General features: G+C 58.4%; 5 protein-coding genes across 9 annotated transcripts; 2 read left to right on the top strand and 3 right to left on the bottom strand.

Annotated features, from left to right (window-relative positions):
• Positions 1 to 67: 67 nt before the first annotated feature.
• On the bottom strand, positions 68 to 9247 carry POLDIP2 (DNA polymerase delta interacting protein 2). Its single transcript, XM_038157605.1, has 11 exons — positions 9036 to 9247; positions 8572 to 8653; positions 7890 to 7987; positions 7043 to 7139; positions 6498 to 6573; positions 5798 to 5905; positions 5446 to 5582; positions 4472 to 4498; positions 4161 to 4286; positions 3675 to 3754; positions 68 to 2194 (listed from the first exon to the last, which is right to left on the bottom strand). Exons 1-11 carry the CDS (start codon positions 9209 to 9211, stop codon positions 2080 to 2082), a joined length of 1122 nt encoding a protein of 373 aa, XP_038013533.1. The 5' UTR covers positions 9212 to 9247; the 3' UTR covers positions 68 to 2079.
• TMEM199 (transmembrane protein 199) lies at positions 9241 to 11622 on the top strand. Of its 2 annotated transcripts, XM_038157609.1 has the most exons (6): positions 9252 to 9523; positions 9597 to 9670; positions 9751 to 9840; positions 10710 to 10746; positions 11024 to 11136; positions 11220 to 11622. In XM_038157609.1, the coding sequence occupies exons 1-6, from the start codon at positions 9352 to 9354 to the stop codon at positions 11313 to 11315; spliced, it is 582 nt and encodes a 193-aa protein (XP_038013537.1). In that variant the 5' UTR covers positions 9252 to 9351; the 3' UTR covers positions 11316 to 11622. The 2 variants fall into 2 exon arrangements, with proteins under 2 accessions (XP_038013536.1, XP_038013537.1); XM_038157608.1 differs by having other exon boundaries at positions 9241 to 9523; positions 11024 to 11622.
• A 363-nt stretch (positions 11623 to 11985) lies between these two features.
• On the bottom strand, positions 11986 to 12967 carry SEBOX (SEBOX homeobox). Its single transcript, XM_038157610.1, has 2 exons — positions 12682 to 12967; positions 11986 to 12557 (listed from the first exon to the last, which is right to left on the bottom strand). The coding sequence occupies exons 1-2, from the start codon at positions 12964 to 12966 to the stop codon at positions 12309 to 12311; spliced, it is 534 nt and encodes a 177-aa protein (XP_038013538.1). The 5' UTR covers position 12967; the 3' UTR covers positions 11986 to 12308.
• Positions 12968 to 13066: 99 nt separating this feature from the next.
• On the top strand, positions 13067 to 17814 carry KIF12 (kinesin family member 12). Of its 3 annotated transcripts, none has more exons than XM_038158393.1 (17): positions 13067 to 13555; positions 13878 to 13943; positions 14071 to 14149; positions 14231 to 14352; positions 14504 to 14579; positions 14692 to 14826; positions 14911 to 15046; positions 15278 to 15369; positions 15596 to 15731; positions 15817 to 15935; positions 16054 to 16158; positions 16246 to 16505; positions 16631 to 16865; positions 16955 to 17038; positions 17115 to 17236; positions 17341 to 17477; positions 17609 to 17814. In XM_038158393.1, exons 1-17 carry the CDS (start codon positions 13119 to 13121, stop codon positions 17671 to 17673), a joined length of 2406 nt encoding a protein of 801 aa, XP_038014321.1. In that variant the 5' UTR covers positions 13067 to 13118; the 3' UTR covers positions 17674 to 17814. The 3 variants fall into 3 exon arrangements, with proteins under 3 accessions (XP_038014321.1, XP_038014322.1, XP_038014323.1); XM_038158394.1 differs by having other exon boundaries at positions 13068 to 13555; positions 16682 to 16865; XM_038158395.1 differs by having other exon boundaries at positions 13073 to 13555; positions 16739 to 16865.
• On the bottom strand, positions 17794 to 23330 carry VTN (vitronectin). Of its 2 annotated transcripts, XM_038158397.1 has the most exons (9): positions 23094 to 23330; positions 21287 to 21417; positions 20699 to 20818; positions 19931 to 20215; positions 19685 to 19824; positions 19283 to 19439; positions 19026 to 19175; positions 18190 to 18462; positions 17794 to 18015 (listed from the first exon to the last, which is right to left on the bottom strand). In XM_038158397.1, exons 2-9 carry the CDS (start codon positions 21345 to 21347, stop codon positions 17897 to 17899), a joined length of 1305 nt encoding a protein of 434 aa, XP_038014325.1. In that variant the 5' UTR covers positions 21348 to 21417; positions 23094 to 23330; the 3' UTR covers positions 17794 to 17896. The 2 variants fall into 2 exon arrangements, with proteins under 2 accessions (XP_038014325.1, XP_038014324.1); XM_038158396.1 differs by lacking the exon at positions 23094 to 23330 and having other exon boundaries at positions 21287 to 21507.
• Between the last annotated feature and the right edge of the window lie 787 nt (positions 23331 to 24117).

Here is a 24117-nt window from a genome sequence, read left to right as displayed (position 1 = left end):
GGAGGGAAGGACAGCGGGGGCGGTGGCCGCAGCGCCGCTGGGCAATGAGAGGCGGGAGGCAGAGGCGTTCGTTGAGCGCTTTATTGGCTGGTTCTTTGTACAGGTATTTACACGGAGAGGGGGACAGGGCTCGGCCGCGCTCCGGGATGGCGCCGCAGGGATGAAGCGGTTGGGGAAAGGCCCTGCCGAGCCTCTGGCAGCGCGCCCAGGCGCCAGCACAGGACGGCAAAGCCTGCTGGAGTGGAAACATTCCTCCCGTGCCGCGGTGTGGTACCGCGGTGACTCGTTCTCGCCAATGATTATCCAGGCAGGAATGTCCGTTCCCAGGCAGAGCACTCAGTCCCCATGGGATGTCACCCCAGAGCCCAGAAGAGCCTGCCCCGGGATCGCTCCATCCCCTCGGCGTGGAGCGGCGAGGTTAAACATTCACAGGGTGTTGCAATGGCCAGGAAAGCTGAAAGGGAGGGGCAGGGCAGCCGCATGGGAAGGGAAAAGCAGGTTCCTACAGGTTCCTGCTGCCTCTGAACTCGAGGCATCTTCCCACCTCCTCCTCCTGAGAGGAAATCAGCATGGCAGCAGCAGTGTAGGATTGTCAGCTGTGAATGGTCTTTAGGGATCCTTTTCTACCCCTAAAAGCAGACTGGCTGTTTAAACCTTTGAAACTCTAAATTTGAGCACGTACTACCTGAGAGGAAGGAAGACAAAACTGAAGAGGCTGGTGACAGATAAACACTGCAGGGACTGAGTCTCTCTGAACAGGAATCCACTGGCTGTGGACAGCAGGAGAGTCTCCCCCAAAGGCTGTTTGCCTTGCAGAGCCAAAGGCAAACAGGCTGCTCAGAGGGAGTTCCAGGGAACAGGGAATAACTGGGATACTTCTAAATCATCCTATGAGTTAGTTACACCTCGTCATTCAAGCAAGACTAGGGAAAGGAGGAAGGTTGGAAATTCTCTTGCTAGGGTTATCACAAAGCCAAGCACTCCTGCCCCTGAGTCATGCAGAAACCCAGGGGCAGCCAGAAGGGTCCCACAGCACGGGGGCTGATGATCTTTGCAACCCTCAGAGCTGCTCTGGCTTTCCCACACACCCATCCGTTGTCATCTCACAGGGATTTCACAGTCCTGCAGGGCCCTCCAGACACATGCCACCAAAAAAACACAACCTGCCAAGCAGAGCAAGCAGGAGCACAAAGCCAAGCACTGCCTCACAGCATTTCCAGGTGAAAACAAGCATCCTGACAAAGCAGGAACTACCAAGGAAATACGGATGCAGCCACAGTGAGAGCAGGGAATAACCTGCAGCAGCTGAGATGGAAATCCCTGCAGCAAAGCAAAGCCCTGGCAGGGGAAGGGCTCCCCTGTATCATCACAACACAGAGCAAGGTGCTCTGCACACACAGGACGCTGTGACAGCACCATATGTCACCCACCTTGTCCCCTCTGCACCCTCTTCTCCAAAAAGAACGGGCTTTGTATCACAGCAAAGCCCAGACAAGCTGTGCCACGAGCGGAGCTCACGGGCTGCTCCAACCCTGGCTGAATCCCAAAAAGCAGCTGCACTGCAGGAAAGCTGAGCTCACGTTCCTGTTCCCTAAAGGAGGAGCAGCTGCTTCTGAAGCAGCAAGAACCCTGGGCTGACTCCACACGAGGGAAGCAACAAGCTGGGACAGGCTGGATGCAAAGCCATGGCCTTGGCTTAGGAAGGAAGACTGGTTGCAACTGGAAGGGCCAGTTTATTAGAGAAACCTCACATTGCAGAGAAGTCACAACACATTGGAAAGGGTCCAGGCCTGCTGAGGGGGGCCAGTCTTCTGCAGCAGCACAGATCTACATCCCCCAGCCCCAAAAACCCAGCAGGTGCTACAGAGGGAAGGGTTACCTGGAGCACAGCTTATGTTTTACAAGCAGCCTGAGAGAAGAGCCAGTAGTAAAGTTCCAAAAAAAGCCTCCCTGGCAGACAACGGTTAAAACAAAAATGGTTTAAAATGTTTAAAAGCTCCGTGTTCTTGGCTGCAGCATAAAGGGGAGGCAAAGGTCTACAACACACACGGCCTCCGTGGCTCTGGGCACTCCTCTGATCTACCAGTGAAGGCCGGAGGGAGGGGTCTTCTCATCTTTGTTGCTTTCCAGGGAAAAGGGTGGGATTCGGACATCGAAGTGGGAGCCATCAGGCCTCTCAAATCGAAAAGTGCCCCTGCAAAAGTAATGGCACAGGTCACACTGAGGCCAGGGACAAACACACCTAGGAAGCATCAGCAAAAAGGTAAGACCTGAGCCCTTCAACATCCTGGGGGTCCATCTGCAAGGCTGGTCCAGCAGCAAGGACATGGGCTCAGCTGCAAACATCTGCTGCCAAGATAACTCATTTATGGAGGACTCCTGGGCAGTTTTGCAGCACATCCCTAACACATTTCCTGCACCAAGCTGTGATGATTGCAGCCCACAGGAGTCAAGCACCCTCCAGGCACCTGCAGTGGTGTTTACCCAGCTCCCACTCCCCAGGAGACAGAGACATCTGAGCTATTTTTACAGACTGGTTACACGGAAATTCAGATTTGTGTTTCTTGGCAGGAGCTCCACTGGTTGTCTATGACATTAAGAAATCCCATCACAGATGTAATTTGGAACAGCTTCAGCTTTGCATTTCAGCTGAACCTGCCTGTCCTGGTACAACCATTTGTTTACTGCTCGGAACTACAGACAACTGTACTGCAGAACACAACATGGGCAGGAGGGCTGTGGAGATAAATTAACAGGTTCTCAGGACAGAGAGGACACAACTCAACACCAGAAGTCAAGCTGAGCAGCTTCTGAGCTGCAGAACCTTTGTCTTTTCATCTTCAGGATGTATGCAGAGAGGGAAAAACTGGTTTTATTCCCCAGGGCATCCATTCAGGCAATTCAAAACACTTCACATGGCAAACAAGGTACGCCCTATATGCAAAGAGCTGCTCTCCTGCTTTTCCCAACTCAAATGCAACCTAACTTTGAAGGAGATTTCCTTAAAGAAATGCAGAAGGACCTGTCATACAGAAGGCAAGAGGTGGCTGTGCAATCCTTGTCCACACAGAGGTGGCACTGAATGTGCTGACCCAGCCAAAAGGCAAATAAAGGGAAGCTGCTTTAACCCCAAGGCACAGGAAAAGAACAGCTCAGCTGGGCACTTCCCTCCCTGCACTTACAGGAGAAGAAACTTAAACACCAGTTAGACTGGAGTCCTTACCTGGTCTAAACTGGGAAAACCCTGCATGCCAATCCCTGACACAGAAGTGCATGGACATGGAGTTAAAGCCCAATCCTCTCTCAAGAAAGGAGATAGCAGAGCACACATCCCTGCTGCTGAGGGAATCACCAGCACAAGGCCTTGGCTCTTGCAGCAAGGACAAAAGGAAGAACTGCTTAATGTCTTTAAATCCAGCCTAGCACAGAACACAGCAGGAGCAGAAATTATCCTGGAACCCCTCCTGGTGCAGAGAACCAACAGATCATCTTATCACTAACCAGGATACAGCTAGAGAGAAGCTCATCAGATTTTAGCTACCAACTATGCCCTGTCCTCTCCACTTCCACCCAGCTTTCAGCCACAACCCCAGGCTGCTATTTGCACCCCAGGTCGCTGCTGGGGGGCCCTACACCCCAAACACTGCTGCAGCAATAAGGGCTTCTTTTCTTACCACATGTGACCACTGGATGCTTGCAGGGAGACGTGGCTGCTGTACTGAAATGCTGGCTGTTCTTTGGACAAAACTGGCTCCTGAGAAGACAAGAGACCACTGGGCATCAGCAATTCTACCACAGACAGGCATCAACAGGAAATTTATACAGCATGCAACAAAACCAAACTGAGACTTACACCCCAGCATTTCCCCCAATTACACAGCAAACAATTTGTCCACTGAGTAGCACCAGAATCCTGTTACAGTTCCAGTTTTCCAACCACCAGTCATTTAGGATCATCCTCTAATACTCAGTGTGAAGTTTCAGTTCACGCAGACAAACAACAGATGAAAAGCTCGTGTGACTTTTTTCACTGCCAGCTTCCCACTCCATCTATTTCAAGTGCCCACTAAGCAATGTACTGGCAAATCCACACAATCAAGTGAGAGAACTCCAACAAAGGGTCGTGATTCCCAAAAAAAAAAAGGCTGCCTGGTACCTACCCTTCCTACAACCCCACGGCCCCGGACTGTCTCCAAGGTGCCAGACAAGCTGAATATCCTCCAGTGCCGCTCTCGCAGCTGCACCACCTCGCTGTCCAGGTTCTCCAGGCGGATACAGTAGCGCCACTGGGCAGAAGAAAGACTTTTATCAAGAGCTGGAATCAGCTGCAACCAGTTGATAACTTACAGCTGGTACTGGGAAACAGTTGCCAGGCAAAGGCTACTCTCCCTCAGAGCTTATCAAGCGGCAGTGATGCCACAGCAAATTAACTTCTTCCCTTGAGCTGCTCCGTGACACAAAAGGCACTTACCCAGTAGACGTGGGAATTCTGGGCTTCCTGTCAAGAGAAACAAAAGACTTTAGCAGCTGCCCTTGGACGCCTGGTGCCAAAAACTCTTCAGCTGTCACCACAGCACCAGCACAGGGGCTCTCACTCCGTGCCAGGGTGACGCAGACAACTCACATGAGCACAGACAGCTGCTCTGAGGCCTCCCATCAGCAGAGCCTGGCACTGGCTCTGCTCTACAGGAATCATGACGTGGGAGATTTGCAAGGAGCTCGTGACAACCCCCAGGGTTCATCTCCATGTTAATTATGCATTTTCTACAGATCTAAAAACACCCCTTTCCTTGCCTTTGGGCACCTGTTTTTCTGACAAACATCAGCTGCACTCCACAAAAGCTGCAAATCCACACCAAAACGTGCACCTGCCACAGCTCAGGCTCCCCAAGAGCCGTGCTCAGAAATCACAAACTGCTGTGGGAATTCCCAGCTCTCCCACGCAGGAGTCTGTTTGGGCCACATTATTTTGGATGGTCCACGTGAAGTTCTGTGCTATAAAGAGCCCATAGTTATCAGCTAAATCCAGAAGGCTTTAGCCAAACCCTTTAAGCCAAACTAGAGGCAGGAAATGGGCAGGGAACCACAGCCCATCACTGGGCAGGATAACAGACGTGTTAGATGGCCCCAGTGTCACCTCACATGACTGAGGCACTAACAAGACCAATTCAAAAGTCTTCCCAAATATCTTGCTAGCACTGTTGTACAGAACATTACAGGTTACTTCTCATCCTACTGATAACCAGCAAAAGCCAATATGCAGGAGATGTTCTCCAAAAATACATGGCAAAACAGTTTCATGTTTATATCCATGAGAATGAAATGGCAACTGTGGTTAGATGTCACTTCTCCAGTAAGCAGAAGGGACCTTCAGGCAGCAAACCAATCTTACAAGAACAAGGCAGTGAAAGAAATGGCAGAATTACCAGAGCAGCACAGACTTACCCTCATGCCCATGTAGAAGGGGATGACAGTGACACGGATGTTCTCCGTGGTTTCTCGGTGCACGTCCGAGAGCTCCAGCCAGGGGTGGTTCTTCTCCTGCCACGCACACAGAGTGTCCCTTGCTACAAAAGGTGGGACTGTGGGGAAGGAAAGGTGAAACACTGTAGCGCTCTCTCCTCAACACAATTCCTTTCACATGGTTAAAAGAAATATTCAAAGGCAGCTTCACTGTAACAAACCCCACGCCAGACACGGTTTTTATACCATATCCAAGATGGTGGAGTTTGGGTGTTTGTTACAGAGCACTGCAAGCATCTGGCTCTGGAGAATTGCCTGTGCAACCAGAATTTACCTTTTGTTTGGTCGTACATGAGGAACCTCTCAAAGAGCTCATGCTGGATGGGCACTTGATCAGTGGAGCTGTAGGGAAGGATGTCTTCATGGCTTACATAGTCTAAACCTGAAAAAGAAACCCCAAAAGTTATGGAACTTTCCCGGCAAAGTGCAGCACAGAAGTCTCCTGGCAGAAAAACTGATCACACCGGTGAGAAAAAAGGATTCTGGCAGCAGAGGTCCAAGCTAATATCATAACTGCAATGAAGAATGGAGGAGATGTGCCAGGAATAACTCTTGGCAGTGTTCTCCTGTGAGATTTTTCATGGAGTGACTCCTCTGATAAACACACACTGCCCTGCAAAGTGCCTGCACTGCCCCAAAAGCACTCTGGGCAGGAAATGCCCAGCACAGGAACAAATCCAGCTGTCCTGATGACAAAGTAGAACAGCCCATATACAACTTGGTATGGCATCTATGTCTCGAGAGCTCAAATCATGGGCGTGTCTGATCACAGAGGGCCCAACCTGCAGCTATCCCAAGGGCCTCCTGTACTTTAGTCACTCTGCTGTGTCCAGCACAGGCCTAAGCTATGGACAGATGGCTACAGAATGTCCTTCCAATGCAGGAATTGCTGCTTCACTGGCAGGGCTTGACCACTGATATTTTTTCTGACCTCACCTCACAAGGAGCAGAGGCTGCAGGAGGATTTCACTCACCTGGGATGGCATAGAGAGCTCTGCTGTCATCATGATTTGCCAGGAACGTCACTGCCTCCGTCTGTGATCTCTGGGACTGAGAAACAGGGAGGTTTATGTCTTTGTGTGCATTGCTGCAGGACAGTTTCCAGTCATATTTCAGCTCATTACTGTGGCTTATAAAGAATGCAATGTTTATTTCATTTAACCAATTCACCTCAGAATTCTCTCCATTTAATTCCTCTGGGCTAACTCCCCTCTCAAACAAGTGAGAAGCATTTTCAGTGCTGCAGCCCACACTCCTAATGACCTGTGTGCAACAGCGTGGGAACAGCACCAGGAAGAAGAAAGGGGGTTGGAAAGGGGAAACATGATCCAGAAAACAGTTGTATGACATTCCAGATGATCTCTCTCAGGAAAAACATGCCTTGAAGAACAAATTTATCCAAAAATCCTAACCAATCCAGTTAGCCACCAAAGTAATTTTCCTTCAGGGCCTGTCCCTCTGAACCACTCATGGAGGAGAAGATACTCAAGTTTCAATACCAAGATTACTCATTACTTACTATATGTGGACAATCCCGGGCATCTATTAACACCTGGTAGTAAGTGTGTGTTTTACCCTTGACCTCTTTGGAACCATGGCCTGCCACATTCTCGCTCCTAAAGAGAAAAGCAAAGCTCTGAGCTCAAGCCCAGGATGGCAGCAAATTCTTGTTACCAGCACCAAGCACTTGCAAACAGTGATTTTATTTAAAAGCCACATTTTGCAGCCTGTAATCATCTGGCTGCACCCAAACCAAAGCCCCACGAGCCACCCACACAATGACAGACCAGCTGAGGTGACCATCAGTGGTGTTTGGCACAGGCACAACAGCTCAGAGGTTTTTCCTGCTCAGTGTAGGCTCCTCTCTGGGGTGGATACTCCTACTGCCCTCTGATTTTCTCTCTGATCCTCACTCCTTCCCACCACAACTTATCACAGGCCAGGGGAAACACAGATGCAAGAGGGGAGAACTGAACAGCAACTCAAGAAGGATGAGCTTGGCTTAGTGGGCTGAAGTTGAGGAGGAAGCTGACAAACCCAACTCAGTGGCAATCTACAGCAGCCTCCAAATGGTAACACAGGAGCCTGGATCTAACTCAAAAAGGGTCTTTTTGTAGAATACAAAATGCCATTAGCATAATTTTAAATTGATTTTTATTTCCTCCATACACACACTTTCATAGTTCCATCATGTCTCTAATTAATAATACTCAGTAATGAAGCATCTCCTCTTTAATGACCTCTCCTAGTTTACACTCATGCAAACAGACCCATGCCATTGCCCCTCCTTAAAAACACTTTTTTACCCCAAATAGGAAACTCACTACAAAATGCAAGTCTTACAGTCCAAATCCTCAAATCCTTACTTTTCTGTCACAGGAGAAGCCACATCCCGATCATAAAGCCTGGCTTGCCAGGGAAACAGGACTATTCCTCGATAGCCAAACACACTGTGAAGGAAGAGCTGGAAGGAACAAAGAATTGCAGCTGAATTATTTTAAAAATCTGTTATCTGAGGTAAAACTACAAACATTTGCAAAAAGCTGTAATGCGTGGGATGGGGACACAGGGGGAAACATTACTCTGATGACCCAGAGCAGAAAGAGGGAAACAGTCTGGGATGGAAGAAGAAATCCATGTCCTCTCTATCCCATAAAAGGGAAAGACTAAATGAGTAGTGCAGTAATAGAGCAGCAGAAAGGAGAGACTGCTCACAAACAGATCTGAGAGTCATAAGGACAGGAATCACAAGTTTAGTTCTTATTTCTCAAATTCACTGATTGTTTCTTTGGATCCTTGAGGGAGAAAACCCCAAAGTAAGACACAGGAGCAAACGCCATTGTACAACAGTTGTGTTGTGCTGCAGATTCTTATCGAGCTGCTATTGTCAGATGACTGACAAACTGCAGACACAGCACAGACAAGGAGCACCGAGCTGTGAAACTTCCAGCCTTCTGCTGCTGACTTTTCCTTACAGGAAATCCCTCAGCTGCCCAGTCCCTGTGGCACAAGCCTGTAGGGTCAGCTGTGCCCCCCAGAACCCCTCACCTGGCCTGTCTCGTACTTCCCGTGCTGCTTCGGGGCCTCGAACACCCCCACGGTCTCCAGCACTTTGCCCTCGGGACGGTTCCTGGGAGCACAGAGGCAGCTTGGAGGATTTGCAGGGGGTGAAGCAGCCCCAGCCCAGGGGGACACTGCTCTCCACCTTGTGTGTCCCTCGGGCAACCCACACGAGCCCCACTGCGCACCGAGCTGCCCGTTCCCTCCCCTACCCTCCACCCTCTGCCAGTGTCCCCTCTCCCCACCGCCCTGGGCACCCTCACCCAGCTGTCCCTTTAGCCCAATCCCCCCTCTCCCACATCTGCGGCAGCCCAGCTCTTTCAGTCTTCCCCCAGTGACTCGACAGACCCCAACCCACACCCCAACTCCCCTCACCCCCTCCCAAGCACCCTCAATCACCCCCTCACCCCCCAAGCGCCCCCTGCCCTCACCCAACCCCTCACAGGCCTCACCGCGACGAGAGGTGCCGCCTCGGCGGCAGCAGCAGCGGCGGCAGCGCCGCCGCCCCCCCGGTGCCCAGAGCCCGCAGGTGGCGGGCGGGGGGCGGCTCCCAGAGCGGGGGCGGCCCGCGGGCCCGGGCCCGGCCCAGCGCCGCCGCCACGTACCGCCGCGCCGCGCCGCCCGACATCCCACCGCCCGCGGCCCACAGTGCCCCGCGCCGCCGCTGCGCCCCGCCCCGCCCGCGGCCCGCGCCGCGCCGCCCCGCCGTCTCTATGGTTCCCCTCGCCGCCCCTCCCGGTCGCCCCGGTAACGCCGGCCGGGCCCAACATGGCGTCGTCGGTGCGGGCCGGGCCGCGGCTGCGGCGGGCGGTGCGGGCCGGAGAGCTGGCGGCGCTGGCCGCCGGGCTGAGGGGTGAGCTGGAGGCGGCGCTGGCGGAGGAAGGAGGGCTGGTGCCGTTCAGCCTGCTGCGGGGGCTGCACGCCGCGCTCAGGGAGGCAGGTAGGCCGCGCTGCGCCGGGCCGCCGGGATCGCGCCGCGACGGCGCCGTGACCGCCCCGTGTCCCGCCCGCAGGGTCTCCGCTGCACCTGCACGAGCTGCTGGAAGGATGCGAGATCCACCTGCCCGAGGTGCCCGTGCCGCCGCGGGTAAGTGAGGGCCGGCCCGGAGGCGCGGGAGGAGGCGGCGGCGGCTCCCGGCCCTCACGGTGGGTCTGTGCCTCCCGCAGAACCCCGAGCTGGTGGCCCGGCTGGAGCGGATCAAGGCCAGGCTGGCACACCAGGAGTACCAGCGGATGACCCGCAACATCACCGGCCAGGTGAGGGGCTGCTGCCAGGATTCGTCTCTCAAACACCTGGGAGCAAAGGAGGTTTTCTCCCTTAGAGTGAGTGCAGTGCAGAGGGGATGTGGCATGCTCTGGAGGAGAGCACACTGTAAACACACCGGGAACAACAGATCCGATGTTGAGGACAGAGGTAGGATAGGGTTAACAGGATGGTGAATTAGACATACTGACTTTTGGGAGCTGCTCACTGTGCCAGAGAGCTCAGGTTCTGTTCTGGGAGACTGAGCACATGCCGTAAATGTTTGACTGGGAGCATGTGTGCTGGTTAAATTTTTGTCATAGTTTTAAAATTGCCTCGTTCATGTCAAGGTAAAAGCTGAAAATACAAGTTGATATGTGGGCACTCATTCTTTCCTGAGAGAGCTGAGATCTTCTGGCAGGGTAACTGTTCAGACAAGTCAGCATCCCTTCCTGCTGGCATTCCTTGGGATCCCATTCTGCCCTTCCTCACTGTACCTGGCATCCAGGTGCACATTAATTCCCATGGGAAGATCTGCTTTGCTCTCTGCCAAGCTGGGCCCCTCCAGGTTTGACCTGTTTTAGTGAAAGGTGTCCCTGCTCATGGCAGGGGCTAAAACAAGATGGCCTTTAAGGTCCCCTTCCAAGCCAAACCATGCTGGGATCTATAATCCAGGGTGGTTTTAGCAGAGCTTGTGCAAAATCTCAGAGAAACCCATGTGCTGTGAAACTGCTGCTCCCCCACAGCCCACCCACCCAAAACCTCAGAGTCTTGTGGACAGGACAGGGCACTGGCATTGCTTTTATTCTGCACACACAGTAATAACATTACTATCGACATGAAAATACAAGTGATCACAAGCTGTTTCAATCCTTTCTTTCAGGAGATGAATGGGCCATTGGCTGAATTTGGGAGGCAAGGTGAGTGGCTCCCTGTCCTGTTGACATGTGGCAGGTCAGGCATGGAAACTGTTCCATCTCCAGCTGGTGACAGCCCTTCCCTTTGGAATATCTCACCAGGAGGTTTTCAATAAAGGAGCCTCTTGGTCATTCTTACCAATATTCCTGGAGGCACCGAGCGTGTGACTCCCCCAGGATTACATCTCCCAGCTGAGGCAGCTGTGCATGATTACACCTTGTGTCCAGCCCTACTCCCCAGCCTTACCTAAAACCAGCCCCTTCACCCCTGTGTCCCCAGTTCGCTCCGTGAAAGCCGTTGTCATCACCATCTTCAACTTCATTGTCACCGTGGTGGCCGCCTTTGCCTGCACCTACCTGGGCAGCCAGTACATCTTCGCAGAGACGGCGGCGGTGAGTGAGCCAGCCCCTGGCAGCCCCTCTGAGCTGGCCAGGCCGGACACCCGGGCTCACCTCTGTCTCTTTTGTGTCCCCAGCGTGTCCTGTCAGCTGTCATTGTGGCCTCGGTGGTGGGCTTGGCCGAGCTGTACGTGATGGTGCGGACCCTCGAAGGGGACCTTGGGAAACTGTGACCATAACCTGCAGGCTTCATGCTGGAGGGTTTTGTTCTCCTCAGGAGCTGCTAATTTGGGACAGATCTTGTCCTGTCTGTACCTGTTCCTGCTGTGGGAAGACTGCTGCACTCCTCAGGCTCGTCCTTTGCTTCCTGCTCCTGAAATGCATCATGGGCTGGAATTCCCAGAGCTGCAGAACAGGAGAGGGAATGGCTGTGGATTCCAACCACCCCAGCAGGGAGAGGGGCATCAGCTCCTGCCATCCCTGTTCTGGGAAATTCTTGTCCTTTTATTCTGGGAATAAATAACACTGTGTGTTCCTGCATGTCGGGAGATGTCTGTTGGTAGGAGAAACACTGATGTGGCATCTAAGACACTACAGAGATGTGAATCCTCTCTCTCCCTCTGCATCTCCTGTCCAAACCTTCCCATGCCTGCACAAGTGAGGGATACACGGTGCTCCCAACCCCTGCCAAAGAGTGCCCAGATTCTGGAGGTAGGGAGGGAACACCCCTCCACGCTGAGCCCAGGGTTTTCTCAGGTGCTGTGGGACAGAGAGCAGAGCCAGCCTGGTGCACCCACAGCGGGGAGGGGACACCCACAGCAGGCCCTGGGGACCTGGACACCTGCCGGGTGGGCGCTCTGCCAGGGCCAGACACAGTGATTAATGCTTTGATGGCAGCTAAGCCCCCCTGGAAACACGGTTTAATATCTGATCCAGGGAGATCTGCCGGCACCTGCGAGCGTGCCTGCGGATTAGGGGCGGCCGCGCCACAATCATCCGTGGATAGGGCCTCAGATTAAGGTATTTTTTCCGAAAGATTAGTCGGTATTAGGGAGCTGATGGGGAGCTGCCCCTGCTGTGGCCGCACCGGCATTTAGGATATTGGATGACATCCTCGGAGCCTTTGGGACCGGCGGTAATTCCACACCCTAATGAAATCGTGGCGCTAATCCGGGGGGGGCCGTGGTGCCAGGAGGGTCCCTAGAAGCCAGGGGTCCTTGCCACGGCTATGGCTCGCCCAGGTTGGTGATGGCCGCGCTGTAGATGAGGTCGGAGATGGAGCCCAGCGAGGTGGGGAGGCCCCGAGCGGGGCTGTGGGATCGCGGCGGCGGCAGGGCAGGGGCCGGGCACGGGATGCTGCCGTCGGGAGGTGCCGCGGGGGGACCCCGCTCCCCGGGCGGCGGCAGCGGCGGTAGCGGTGGCGGCTCCGGCTTGGCGCTACGGATCCTGCGGGCGCGGCGGTTCTGGAACCAGACCTGGGACGGGCGAGGGGAACTGTGAGACACCGACAGCGCCCCGACAGGGTGGCCCCGCGGAGGAGAGGGAACTCCGGGAGGGAAGGAGGAAGGGATGGAGGGGGGGGGTCCCGCCTGGGCTCACCTGGATCTTGGCCTCGGGCAGCTGGGTGAGCTCGGCCAGGCGCTCCCGGGTGGCGATGTCCGGGTAGGGCACGGCGGCGAAGGCCCGCTCCAGCTCCGACAGCTGCCCCCGGCTGAACGTGGTCCGCCGCCGCTTCCGCGGCCCCCCCGGACAGGGACAGGGACAGGGACACGGCCCCGGGGCGCCGCCCCCGCCCGCCGCCCTCCCGCCGCCCGGCCCGCCCGCCCCGTCGGGGAAGCGGAGCAGCGGCTGGGGAGCGCGGGAGGTGCCCGGGGCCGCGCTCATCCTGCCCGGTTCCCCCGGGCCCGCCGCCGCCCCGGCTTTTATCCCCCCCAGGTCCCCCCCGGCGGGCTGGGACCGCCCCGAGCGGGCGGTGCTGTCCCCCCCCCCAGCCCTTCCCAAGGGCTCCCGGGGCCGATCCCAGCTCCGCGCCCCCGATGGCAGAGCCTCGACAGCCCCGACTGACTCCCCAGCATCCTCGGGGACCAGTATCCCCACCAGCTGCTCGAACAGCTCTCCCCGCGCCGCCGTCGGGGCACGGTGGGGCCCGTGAGGATGCCGGGGCTCGGGGACCCACCTGCCACCCGCCCCTTGCGCTCCCTCCCCGGCTGCCCGCCCTCCCCCGCTCGCCCCCCGCCGTGCGACCGCCGCTCTCCCGCAGGGCTGGCACCGGTCAATGTTTAACCGGAGCGGTGGTACCGGTTGTGCGGGGCAGCCGGGGCCGGCTGGGGGTGGCTCCCACCGGGACCGGCCGGGCGCTGCGGGCACCCCGAGCACCGGGTGCCGGGGGGCGCATGGAACCAGAGGAGGAGCGGGACGGGGACCCCCAGCCGGACCCCCGGCCCAGAACGCTCCCACGGGGCCAGGAGAGACCGTAAGTTGGCGGGGAGACGGAGGAGACAGAGGCCACCCCGTCCTGGAGCAGCAGAACTTGGGCAGTGACTGCCCGACTGATACAGGCACCGGGGGGCGGCATCCCAAAAGGGCTGGAGGGGGGACAGGACCGTCCTTCTGCGGCGACACGGCGGGGACAGTGAGCTCTGTCCCCTGCCAGGCCTCAGGGCACAGTGGAGGTGGGAGGACAGTGCAAGCACAGCATGACCGGGGGTTCCTCTACCCCAGCCCCCGGGGTGCCCGCGGGCAGAACCCCCCAGCTGGGGGGCACCCACCACCCTGCTGCCCTCTGTTCCCCAAAGGAGTCCTGGAGAGGAGCGGGGGGCGCCCGTGGAGGGCAGAGAGACGCGCCTGAGAGTGGTGCTAAGGTAAGGGGAGACGAAAGGGCTCAGGGACGCGGCAGGAACCTTCCTGCCTGGGACGAGGTCACAGCAGGGCTCCCCAGGGTCCCCGTGCAGCGACACTTCTGTGTCCCCGTCCGCACCCCACCCTTAGGGTCCGGCCGCTGACCTGCACGGAGACGCGGCGAGGTGACCAGCAAGTTGTGCACAGCCTCGGTGACGGTGCCGTCCACGTAAGTGCCACCTCCCGGTGGGGGTGTCGGGCTTGGGGAGGGCTGCGGCACCCCCTGAGCCGCCGCTGTCCCCACGGCCAGGTAAGCGCGGCCAGGCACGATGCCACCTTTGGCTTCAGCGCCGTGTTCGACGCCGGCGCCTCGCAGGAGGCCGTGTTCGAAGGCAGCGGGATGAGGCAGCTGGTGGAGCTGGCCATCGACGGGTGAGTCCTGGAGAGCCCCCCGCGGACCCCAACCCTCCACCCACCCCACGGCGGCCCTTTCCGGCGCGTTTGCACCGCCCGGGCTGTGTCGGGAGGTGGCATCGCTGTGCCACCGCCTGCGGCCGCGCCTGACGCTCAGCACCTTCCACAGCTTCTCCTGCACCGTCTTTGCCTTCGGGCAGACCGGCTCGGGGAAGACCTACACCCTGATGGGACCCCTCGGCCAGGTACAACGCTGACCGTCTGACCTGATCCTGGTGGCGGGATGGACTCTTGCCAGCCGGTTACGGTGCAGGCGGGTGCCCGATGTGACCGCTCACCATCCTGGCATCTCTGCAGAGTGAGACCCAGCCGGCGTCCCCGGCCCTGCTGGGGCTGATGCAGAGGTCCTTCACCTGCCTCCTGGAGCAGAGCCGGAGCCGTGGCTCTGACCTGGCTCTCAGCGCTTCCTACCTGGAGATCTACAACGAGCAGGTAAATGCCTGCCCAGCCGCCCGCTCCGGCCCCGCTGGCACCCGGTGCCCCGCTCTCCCCTGCCTTCCCTCTGCCACATGCCAGGTCCGGGACCTGCTGAGCCCGGGACCACCGTGCGCCCTGCCCCTGCGCTGGAGCAAAACCCGCGGCTTCTACGTGGAGAACCAGCTCAGTGTGGAATTCGAGAGCCTGGAGGCCATCGTCAGCCTGCTCCTGCAAGGTGCTGAGCCACGGGCGCGGGGCTGGGACACGGTCAGGGCGTGCTGGACCCGGTGTGGGGGGATTCAGACTGTCCCCAGGGCTGGTGGCGCTCTGATGGCAGCAAGAGGAGCGGCTCCCCGTAGAGCTACAGAGCCAAGACAGCTCTGGTCTGGCAGGGGTGCTGGGCGGTGGATGCTGTGGGGTTGGGGCAGGGATGTGGGGTCCATGCAATCAATTCCTCCCCCGGCAGGATCCCAGAGGCGCCGGACCTCGGCACACGCCCTCAACAGGCACTCGAGCCGCAGCCACGCACTCCTGACCATCCACGTCTGCAGCCGAGCCGTGAGCACGCATCCTGCTCCTGGGCAGGGCTGGGGGGCTCGGGGCTCAGCCCAGGGGTGCAAACAGCCCCACGGTGGGGGGATCATGCTCTCCTCAAGGATACCCGGGTGGGGCTGGAGTGAGCAGCCGGGAATCCTATCCAAGATCCAGGAGTCGGGGCAGTGCTGTGGGCCATGGGGAAGGGGTGATGAGGGCCAAAGCATCACCCCCCAACGTGGTTCTCCAGGCCAGCGCCTGCCCCAGCAAGCAGGGCACGCTGTGCTTCGTGGACCTGGCTGGCAGCGAGCGGGTGAAGGAGACTGGCTCCAGCGGGGAGCTCTCCGTGGAGGCCAACAGCATCAACCGCAGCCTCCTGGCGCTGGGTAAGGGCTGGGAACCCGCCCTGGGAACGCCCTGCTGGCCCCCACCAGCGCCTTGTCACATCCTTTGTGGCTCATCCTCCGGCAGGACACTGCATCTCCCTGCTGGCCAAACCCCGAGGGAAGCGAACGCACATCCCCTACCGGGACAGCAAGCTCACCCGGCTGCTGGCTCGATCCCTGGGCGGCTCGGGCATCACCCTGATGGTAAAACCATGGAGGAGGCTGGGCAGGGGTCTCACCCCCTCACCCGTGGAGGGGAGGGCTGAAAAAGGATGGTGACCCTCTGGATGACAGTCTACCTGCATCTCTTCCTCGTTGGCAGGTCGCCTGCATCTCCCCATCCTCACGCTGCCTCTCAGAGACCCTGAGCACGCTGCACTACGCCAGCCGTGCCCGGAGGGTCACCACCAGACCCCTGGCCAACAGGGTATCGGAGACAGGGACCCCCTCTGAGCTCCTCTCCCCACTACTGGGACCTCCCTGACCCACCCCTTTCTCCACCCACCCCTCCCAGGTGTCCCGGGAGAAGCTGTTGCAAACCTTGGAGCGAGAAATCCATGCCTTGCAGCTGGAAAACCTCTCCCTGCGCCAGCAGCTGTGCCTGCCCAGAGTGCCAGTGAGGGGCACGGAGGTCACAGGAAACCCTCCAAAAGCATGGGTGGGCTCGGGAGACAGGTACGGCCCTGCAGGGCAGCCTCCACCAGAGGGAACCCCAGCCTGGCCCAGCCTCTACGGTCTCCTGCGGGACTTCGTGGTGGAGAATGAGCAGATGAGGTATGGGAGGCTTGTGTGGGACCCCTGAAGAGGGGATCGAGGGGCTGCCAGGGCAGCCAGAGCCCCTGGCTGGGCAGCACCCTGCACCAACCAGCCTCCCTCAGTGACTCCATGGGGCTGGGCAGGGCTCTCTGGAGGCTGCCAATGCCCTGCCGGGCTTCCTCACTGCTGCCCAGGCAGCCCCGTCTGTCCCCACACCTCAGTGGTGACATCCCAGCTGGCCCATCCCGCAGAGCCACGCGCAGCTCCTGTGACAGCCAGCCCCTGCTCCGGAGTGCCCGCAGCCTCCACGTCCCCCGCGGGCACTCGGTGAGGCACCGGCGGCCCGACACCACCCCCAGCTCTGTCCCCCGGCTGCCGGTGAGAGGGGGTCCTGGCTCTGCAGCCATCCTGCCCACGGCAGGCTGAGCATGCACACACCACCCACCCACTGCTGTCCTCACTTGCAGAAGCTCCCTCCTGCCTCCAGCTGCCCCAGCTGCTCAGGGTGCTCACAGCGCTGCCCTGGGCCAGCTGATGCCACCATGCTCCAGGTACAGCCCCAGGGGTCTCTTTGGAGGGGTGGCACAGGGGTGGCACAGCCACCTTGACCGCTCTGCTCACCCCCAGGTGCTGCCAGTGCCCGCTGTGCCACAGCCAGTGCCCCCCGAGGGAAGTGCTGGACAGGAGGACACGGCTCTGCCTGGCTCCCGTCACCCCCACGGGCACCCCCAGCCGCACCAGAGGCAGAGGTGAGAGCCACTCCTTGGGCATCAGCTGCAGCTCAGGAATTCCCTGGAGTTTCAGGGAGTGGTGGAATGGTAGGTGATGGTTTGTTCATGTGTCCTCATGGCAGGAGTCGTGGCAGGAGCAGGAGTTTGTCTCAGCAGCACGCGCTGCAGCGGGAGCTGCCAGGCCCTGAGCGCGTCCCCAGCCCCGAGGGAAGGGTCATCCCTTCAGCACCGCCGTGGCCGGGGCTGCCAGAGCCCAGAGGTGAGCGGGGCAGTGCTGGGAGACCAGGCAGGGCCTTGGATGGGCACCCCTCCCTGCACAGCTGTCACACGTGGGGCTGTGCCCTGATCCTGGGGAGATGGAGACCTGACCCTGCTGCTCCCCACTGGCAGCTGCCAGCACCGTCCCTCTCCTCCAGTGGGAAGAGGCACTGGACTGGCTGGCAGAGCAGATCTGAGCTGCCACAGGTACACCATGGATGGGGCCAGCATCGGGGATCTGGCACAGACTGGGGGGACAACCACAGCCCTCAGGGACAGGGACCTTGGACTGCAAGGACTGCACAAACCACGGCACAGACGGTCGGATGGATGGACAGACAGAGCTCTCCAGCCTGCATGGCCCTCACAGTTTATTTCTGTCTAGCTGGGGCTGTGCTGCTGGTGGCTCCATGGATCCCATCAGGTGCTCTCCTCCCCGGGCTGGGGGCAGTCCAGCCAGTACTGGGCGATGGAGCGGGGGTAGCGCGGCCGCACCAGGTCCACGCGCTTGGTGCGCAGGTTGACACGGTAGTACTTGTCTGGGGAAGGGGACATGGCAGTCAGGGCTGTCCCCAGCTCTGGGGAGCTGCCAGCCCTCATTGCCAGCACCTTCCCACTGCACCCCAGAGCCACTGCAGAGAGAGAGGAGCTCTCCCCATGCTCCGGCAGCCTTGATCCTGCATCATTCCTAGATCCTGCCAGGCCAGACTCACCTCCTACAAAGAAGTAAACACTCTGGAGCATCTCACACGTGGAGCCCGACAGCCCATCGCTTTCCACACCTGCTGAGTCGGGGTCATTTTGCAGCCAGCTCCAGAATCCCAAGTTCAGTGACCGGTGGTGGTTGTACCTCTTGCGCTGGCGGCGAGATTTCCTCCTGCGGGGCTGGTGGGAGGCCACGTAGATCCTGCCAGCCATGGCAGCGTCCAGCCGGCTGGGCACCCCCCGCCAGTCCCGGCTGATGTACCACGGGCCGTTCGCCCCGGCTGCAGAAGGAGCACAGGGTGAGTGAGAGGGGCGGCAGCTTGTGGGGTGAGCTGAGCCCACCCCCCCAGGCAGCACCCAGCACCTGCTCTGAGACCCACAGGAATGCTCCAGGGGATCCCAGCCTGGATGGCACATGTGACAGTGACAGGCTGAGCCAGGAGTGGCCCCCCACCCCCTTGGCTGGGGTCTGCTGAGCCCCCTTCTCCTTCTCTCTGTCTTTCATTCCCCCTGCCCAGGGCTGGGGTTTTGCTGTGGCATCTCCAGCTCCAGTGACAATAAACAGTCCCCAGCAGTGACACCATGGTGTGAGGCAGCCGGTGATGGGTTTGGTAATGGGGGGCATAAGGGCAGTGAGGGTGGGATTCGGGAGCTGTGGGAGGTGCAGCTGTGGCCTGGGGGGTTCCTGTGCATGGCCTGGGGGCAGGAGGTGATGGCCCATCCTGCCTGCCCTTGCTTGCAGGCATCACTCCCTCCTCCCTGGCTGTCTGCATTCCTTGTGCCCAGTCAGTGCCTGCTGTTGGGACCCGCCAACCCTTCCCCCTGGGGCTGGCCCAGCCCTTACGCATCCTGCTGCCAAAGAGGAGCTGGAAAACATCCTCCCAGCTGTCCCTGTTCATGAAGGCGTAGTGCTTGAACACCGTGGAGGGCGAGGACTTCTCGCAGTCGGCCTGCGTGGGCTGCTGGGCAAAGTCGTAGGACCAGTAGTACTTGTCTAGGAGAGGATGAGCAGGCTGTTAGTGGGGGACAAGCCCTGGAGGGGTGTCCAGCCTGTGCCCGGTGGTGCCAGGCTCTGCCAGGAGCAGGGGCTGCCCCCCTTACCCTTGAAGAAGTAGACTCTTTCATTGCCGTGGAAGCTGTGGGCGGGCAGGGCGAACGCTGCATCCACGTTGTCGGGGATGCCCTCAAATCCCTCGGAGATGTCCCGCGGGTACCCAGGGTCCAGGGCTCCGTCATCAAAGCGCCAGTACTGGGTGCCCTGGGGGGTGGGGGACAGAGAGGGGTCACAGGTTCAACATCCCCCAGCCACGGGTCTGCCAGGCGGAGCGAGGGGATGCTGGGGAGCCCCATCACGAGGCTGTGGTTGCTTGGGGTTCCAGAACAACCACAGGGATTTGGGGTTTCTGGAATCACTGCGTGAATGGAAGGTGTCAGAAGGGGATATAGGGTGGGTTGGGGGGCTGTGCTGGCCACCCTGGGGGTACCTCTAGCCCTGCAGCCCACCTTGAAGAGGTAAGTCTTGCCCTGGCAGTTGATGCGTGTGAAGGCTGCATCGATGGGGCCCTCGATGCCCCAGACATCACTGATGAGCTTGGGGTAGCCAGGCCTCACACTGGTCTTGTCCAGCTCATAGAAGTACTTCCCTGGGGAGAGAGGAGAGGTAGGGGCAGCAGGAGGCACTGCAGACACCAGCACAGGCTGACAGCATGGCAGCACATCCCACGTGCCTGAGGAAGTTCCCCAAAGTACCTCGGAAAGCATAAAGGGATCCGTTCTTCAGGTCGGTGAAGGCATCAAAAGGTTTCCCGCTGCACAGCTCCTCGGGCTCCCCAGATGCATCTGGGGTGGTGTTGGGCACCTCTGGCAGTGTCTCGTCGGGGTTTGGCTTGCTCTCTGGCGTGGTCTCCACCAGCACTGGGGCTGTGGGCAGCTCTGTGGGGTCTGCCACGGGCACCTCGTCCGTGACAAAGTCGACAGTGAGGTTGTAGTCCAGGTAGTCGTCCTCCGGCAAGGCAAAGACATCTCCTCGGGTCACTGCAGGAGGGAGCAGGTTGATTCCCCCTGGGTTTGGGTGCAGGAGATGCTCCCTCCCAGGCAACAGAGATTTACAGAATCATGGAGTCATTCAAGTTGGAAAAGTCCTCTAAAATCATCAAGTCTAATTCGACCCAGCGCTGCCAACCATGTCCCCAAGTGCCACAAGTACACTTTTTTTTAGAACACTTCCAGGGATGGTGATTCCACCTGAGCAGCCTATCCCAATGCCTGAACACCCTTTCAGTGCAGACATTTTTCCTACTAACTAGCGCAATCCAATTAGCACAGATCCCACCCTCCAGATGGTGATGGGGCAGCTCCGAAAAACCCCCTGGGCTGCAGCAAATCCTGGAGCTGACCTCACCCCTCAGCCACAGGTGGGTGCAGAGCTGACCCAGCACAGACCCCACGGTGTGGAGCACCTACAGCCACGCTGTTCCCCCTGTGCCCTGGCCAGGAGGGAGGCCATGGGGACAGTACCTTTGGCTTTGCAGACGGTGGAGTAGTCGCTGCAGCAGCTCTGGTAGTACACACAGAGGGTGTCACACTGGCACTTGTGCCCTGCATCGAAGCCTTCTTCACAGCGGCCCTCGCAGGAGTCTGCAAAAGCCACCCCACAGCTCAGGAGGGGTCATGTGGAGTGGGGCAGTGGGGCCCATGCCTCCTCCCAAGCCCAGCCCCACGGGGGAAAACAAACTTGGGGATGTCCTGGTTGGGGGCACCCCACTCCTTCACGGTCAACTCCATCACCAGGGCCTACAGCAGCTCCTTGCCCTGCTCCCACTCAGGTCCTGCTGGGATGGGAGCCACGCATTGGGCTGTGCCATGCTCCCAGTTCCGTGCTGGCAGCCCAGCTGTGGATGGGCAGGGGTTTGCCAAGGCACCATTGACACCCATGTGCTGCCCACTTGCTTTCTCCCCATCCTGCAGGGTACAGCCAACGCGGCCATGGCCACCATCCGCTCCCTCCCCACCCTGCCCAGGCTGCCCAGCCCCTCCATCAGCCCAGGAAGCGCTCTTTCTCCATCCCCAAAGCACCTGGCGAGGGGTTGGCTGGCTAAAGCTCACCTTCTGCGGCACGGGTGGTGGCCAGCAGGGCCAGCACGAGGGCAGGGAAGAGCAGCCTCATCCTGGGTGTCCCTCCGGCGACTGTGCGGGCTGGAGCACAGCAGAGCCCCAGCGTCCAGTGTTTGCTCAGCCTGCCCCGGAGGGGAAAGCAAACAGCCCAAGGTCGGAACAGGGGACAGGGGCAGAGATGATCTCCCACGCAGCTTCCCCCACAGTCCACACTGAACTGGGAGTGTCTGCAGGGGGACAGGGCTGCCACCAGTGTAAGCAGCTCCTCCCCGGCCCCGGTGCGGGTTGGGCACTGTTCAGAGAGTGGGGAGAGACAGCAGAAAGGCAGAGCCAGGAACCAGTTTTGAGGTCCTTCCACATTCATTTCATAACATACCTCATGGTGTAAAAGCAACCAGCTGTTTCCCAGCCTGGTCTTGGCAAAGCCAAAAACCCAAATGAGACTGGACGGGGGAGCGATGCCCAGAAGACAAAGGGAAAAGCCCTGGGCCTATGTTTGCCCAAAATATCACCATGTTGGAGGGCTTACTCTTGGGATTTCAGCTTTCTCAACGTCAAGGCTGGGAACAGACCTGGGGAACTCCAAGACAAGGTGGCTTGGGATGGGGCAGGTGCCACCTCTGTCTGTGGGGACCAGAGGCCAGAGGTGAGTGGCGGGGGCAGGAGCCCTCAGCACTTTCACTGCAGAAGGCAAACAAAAGCCAGTGTATTTTGCTCCCGTCATTCCCCTTCCAACCAATCTTTCAGTTACTAATTAATGTCGACTCAGCTCTTTTGGCAGCTCCTGATAACTCTGGGATGTTTATTCAATCGGGGCAAGGAGCAAATGCACACGAGGCTGCAGCAATCCTGCCTCTTCTGCCTCTGCTGGGACAGGAGCTCCAAGGAATCTGTCCCAGCGCTCGGGCAGGAGTGGTGCAGCTTTGGGCTTTAAATGATGCAAGATTCGGGGGGAATGAAACCCGAGCAGGGTGCCCACTTCTCCAGAGGTCTTTCCTCTGCCAGCTCAGACACAGGCAGCTCCTGGCATTGTCTGTTCCTGGCATCCTGCTGGAAAGAGCTTCATTTGGTTTTGAGACAGGCATTTCCACCTGGAAGCCCTGGGGAGCTGAGGGCACCTACCAGACACCGGCTTCTGGGGCAGAACTTCTCCTGCAGCCCTCACCCCACTCCTTGTCCCTGGCCTCAGCTATGGCAGGGCTGGCATTGTCCCCAAGTGCTGTGCCAGGGCTTCATCCCATCCCATCCCTGCCGAGCCAGCCCTGGGGGACAACAGCCCTGCGAGGGTTGAGGCTTGCAGGAGGCTCCGGGGGAGAAGGGCTGGGCATTGTCTGAGCTGCTTTGGCTGATCAGCTAAGACAAAGCTCCCTCCTGCTGCTCCAGGCTCCCAACCACCAGCCACAGACCCGTGAAGGCTCAGCGAGCCCTTCCCTGCCAGGAGCAGATCCCAGGAGAGGGGTTGGTTGGATAAAGGGGCCCCGGGGAGCTCCTGCAGCCAAGGGCTGAGCAGAGCCGGTGAGGAGAACTGGGGAAATGGGGCTGATCCCCCAGGGCAAGGCTGGGAACCGCTGCAGTTCCAGAGCCCAGGCTGCTAGGTGTGAAATCTCTCCCCAAAAAAAAGCAAAGCAAAGCAAAACTAAAAGCAAAGCAAAGCTCAGCTCTCTGGGCTAGTCAGGACAAGCCTAAGAGAATGGTCTGAATTCTGCTGCCCTCGGGCAGCAAACCCTCTGCTGCTCTACACTGCAACAGCCCTTGTTGTTACCCCTGATTAATAATAATTTATCGGGAAATTCCTTACTGGTTCTGAGCCGAGCTTCTCCTGCAGTTTTGTGCTGCTCGGGGTGCCTTGTTCGCCGTCCTTCCTGGTGGGATGATGTCCCTTTCCTCAGTCTGTCCCTCCGCAGTGGATTCAGAGAGGATTAAGAGCGACTCTGTCACATCCAAACATCAACTCGAATTTAAGTCTCAGGCTGACCTGGCAACAACCTGGGTTTGGAGTCAAGGCCTTAAGCTGCTCCTCCCAGCACATCCGAGAAATGCCCAAAGCATTTCAGCATTTCTGCCCTGAGCACGTCTGGCCTGGAAAAAAGAAAACAAAAGAGGCCCAGGCTGCCTCTGCTCTTTCTTTTATCATGCAAATCCCGAGCCCACCCAGAAGAGCTGCTCTGAATTTCCACCGAGCAATGGGTGTTTGCCTCCTGCTGGTACCAAACGGGTTCAAAACACCGTGCCAGGGTGGTCACAGCCTCACCGTGACCACCGCGGTGCCTGGTGCCCTTTACCTGCACCCTGAGCCCCCTCGCTGGTCACAGAGGGTCCTGGAGAGGTGTCCTGCAAAATCAGCGCGGGGGTCGCTGCCTGCCATGGGGGTGACACCGCAGCAGCAGCTCGGGCACAAAGGGGGATGTGGGCCATGGGGACAGCGGGACGAGTCCCAGCTCGGGCTGGACACGGAGGGCTGTGGAACAGAATGGTTTGGGTTGAAAATGAAACTGTCTAGTTCCAAATCCTGTCACGTTCCACTATCCCAGGTTGCTCCAAGCCCCGTTAACCTGGCCTTGGACACTTTCAGGGTTGGGACATCCACAGCTTCCCTAAACAAGCACTTCACAAGTAAAAATTTTCTTCTAGTATCTAATCTAAATCTCTCATATTTTATTTTAAAACCGCTCCCCCTTGTCCTATCGGTATCTATTCATGTAAAAAGTCATTTCCGCTTTTATTGATGAGCCCTATTTAAGAACTGAGAGGCCACAATCACAGAAACATAAAATTACGGATGGAAAAGCCCTCTCAGACCGACTCCAGCCATTATCCCTGCG

The sequence above is a fragment of the Motacilla alba genome, chromosome 19 (genome assembly GCF_015832195.1).
Source record: "Motacilla alba alba isolate MOTALB_02 chromosome 19, Motacilla_alba_V1.0_pri, whole genome shotgun sequence".
Lineage (NCBI taxonomy): Eukaryota > Metazoa > Chordata > Aves > Passeriformes > Motacillidae > Motacilla > Motacilla alba.
This window is presented reverse-complemented; position numbering and strand designations above follow the sequence as displayed.

Excerpts from the sequence above, each read along its gene's own strand:
- POLDIP2 (XM_038157605.1), bottom strand. The coding sequence starts at position 9,211 with ATGTCGGGCGGCGCGGCGCGGCGGTACGTGGCGGCGGCGCTGGGCCGG. Across the intron at positions 6,574-7,042 it reads CCCGGGATTGTCCACATATA|TCCCAGAGATCACAGACGGA; the intron begins GTAAGTAATGAG and ends CCTGTTTCTCAG. Across the intron at positions 2,195-3,674 it reads GCATCCAGTGGTCACATGTG|GGGCACTTTTCGATTTGAGA; the intron begins GTAAGAAAAGAA and ends TTACTTTTGCAG.
- TMEM199 (XM_038157608.1), top strand. The coding sequence starts at position 9,352 with ATGGCGTCGTCGGTGCGGGCCGGGCCGCGGCTGCGGCGGGCGGTGCGG. Across the intron at positions 9,841-10,709 it reads CCCGCAACATCACCGGCCAG|GAGATGAATGGGCCATTGGC; the intron begins GTGAGGGGCTGC and ends CCTTTCTTTCAG. Across the intron at positions 10,747-11,023 it reads GGCTGAATTTGGGAGGCAAG|TTCGCTCCGTGAAAGCCGTT; the intron begins GTGAGTGGCTCC and ends CTGTGTCCCCAG.
- SEBOX (XM_038157610.1), bottom strand. The coding sequence starts at position 12,966 with ATGAGCGCGGCCCCGGGCACCTCCCGCGCTCCCCAGCCGCTGCTCCGC. Across the intron at positions 12,558-12,681 it reads TGCCCGAGGCCAAGATCCAG|GTCTGGTTCCAGAACCGCCG; the intron begins GTGAGCCCAGGC and ends CGCCCGTCCCAG.
- KIF12 (XM_038158393.1), top strand. The coding sequence starts at position 13,119 with ATGGCAGAGCCTCGACAGCCCCGACTGACTCCCCAGCATCCTCGGGGA. Across the intron at positions 14,353-14,503 it reads GTGGAGCTGGCCATCGACGG|CTTCTCCTGCACCGTCTTTG; the intron begins GTGAGTCCTGGA and ends CACCTTCCACAG. Across the intron at positions 14,580-14,691 it reads TGATGGGACCCCTCGGCCAG|AGTGAGACCCAGCCGGCGTC; the intron begins GTACAACGCTGA and ends GCATCTCTGCAG.
- VTN (XM_038158397.1), bottom strand. The coding sequence starts at position 21,347 with ATGAGGCTGCTCTTCCCTGCCCTCGTGCTGGCCCTGCTGGCCACCACC. Across the intron at positions 19,440-19,684 it reads GCAAGACTTACCTCTTCAAG|GGCACCCAGTACTGGCGCTT; the intron begins GTGGGCTGCAGG and ends CCCACCCCCCAG. Across the intron at positions 18,016-18,189 it reads TGTTTACTTCTTTGTAGGAG|ACAAGTACTACCGTGTCAAC; the intron begins GTGAGTCTGGCC and ends CCCCTTCCCCAG.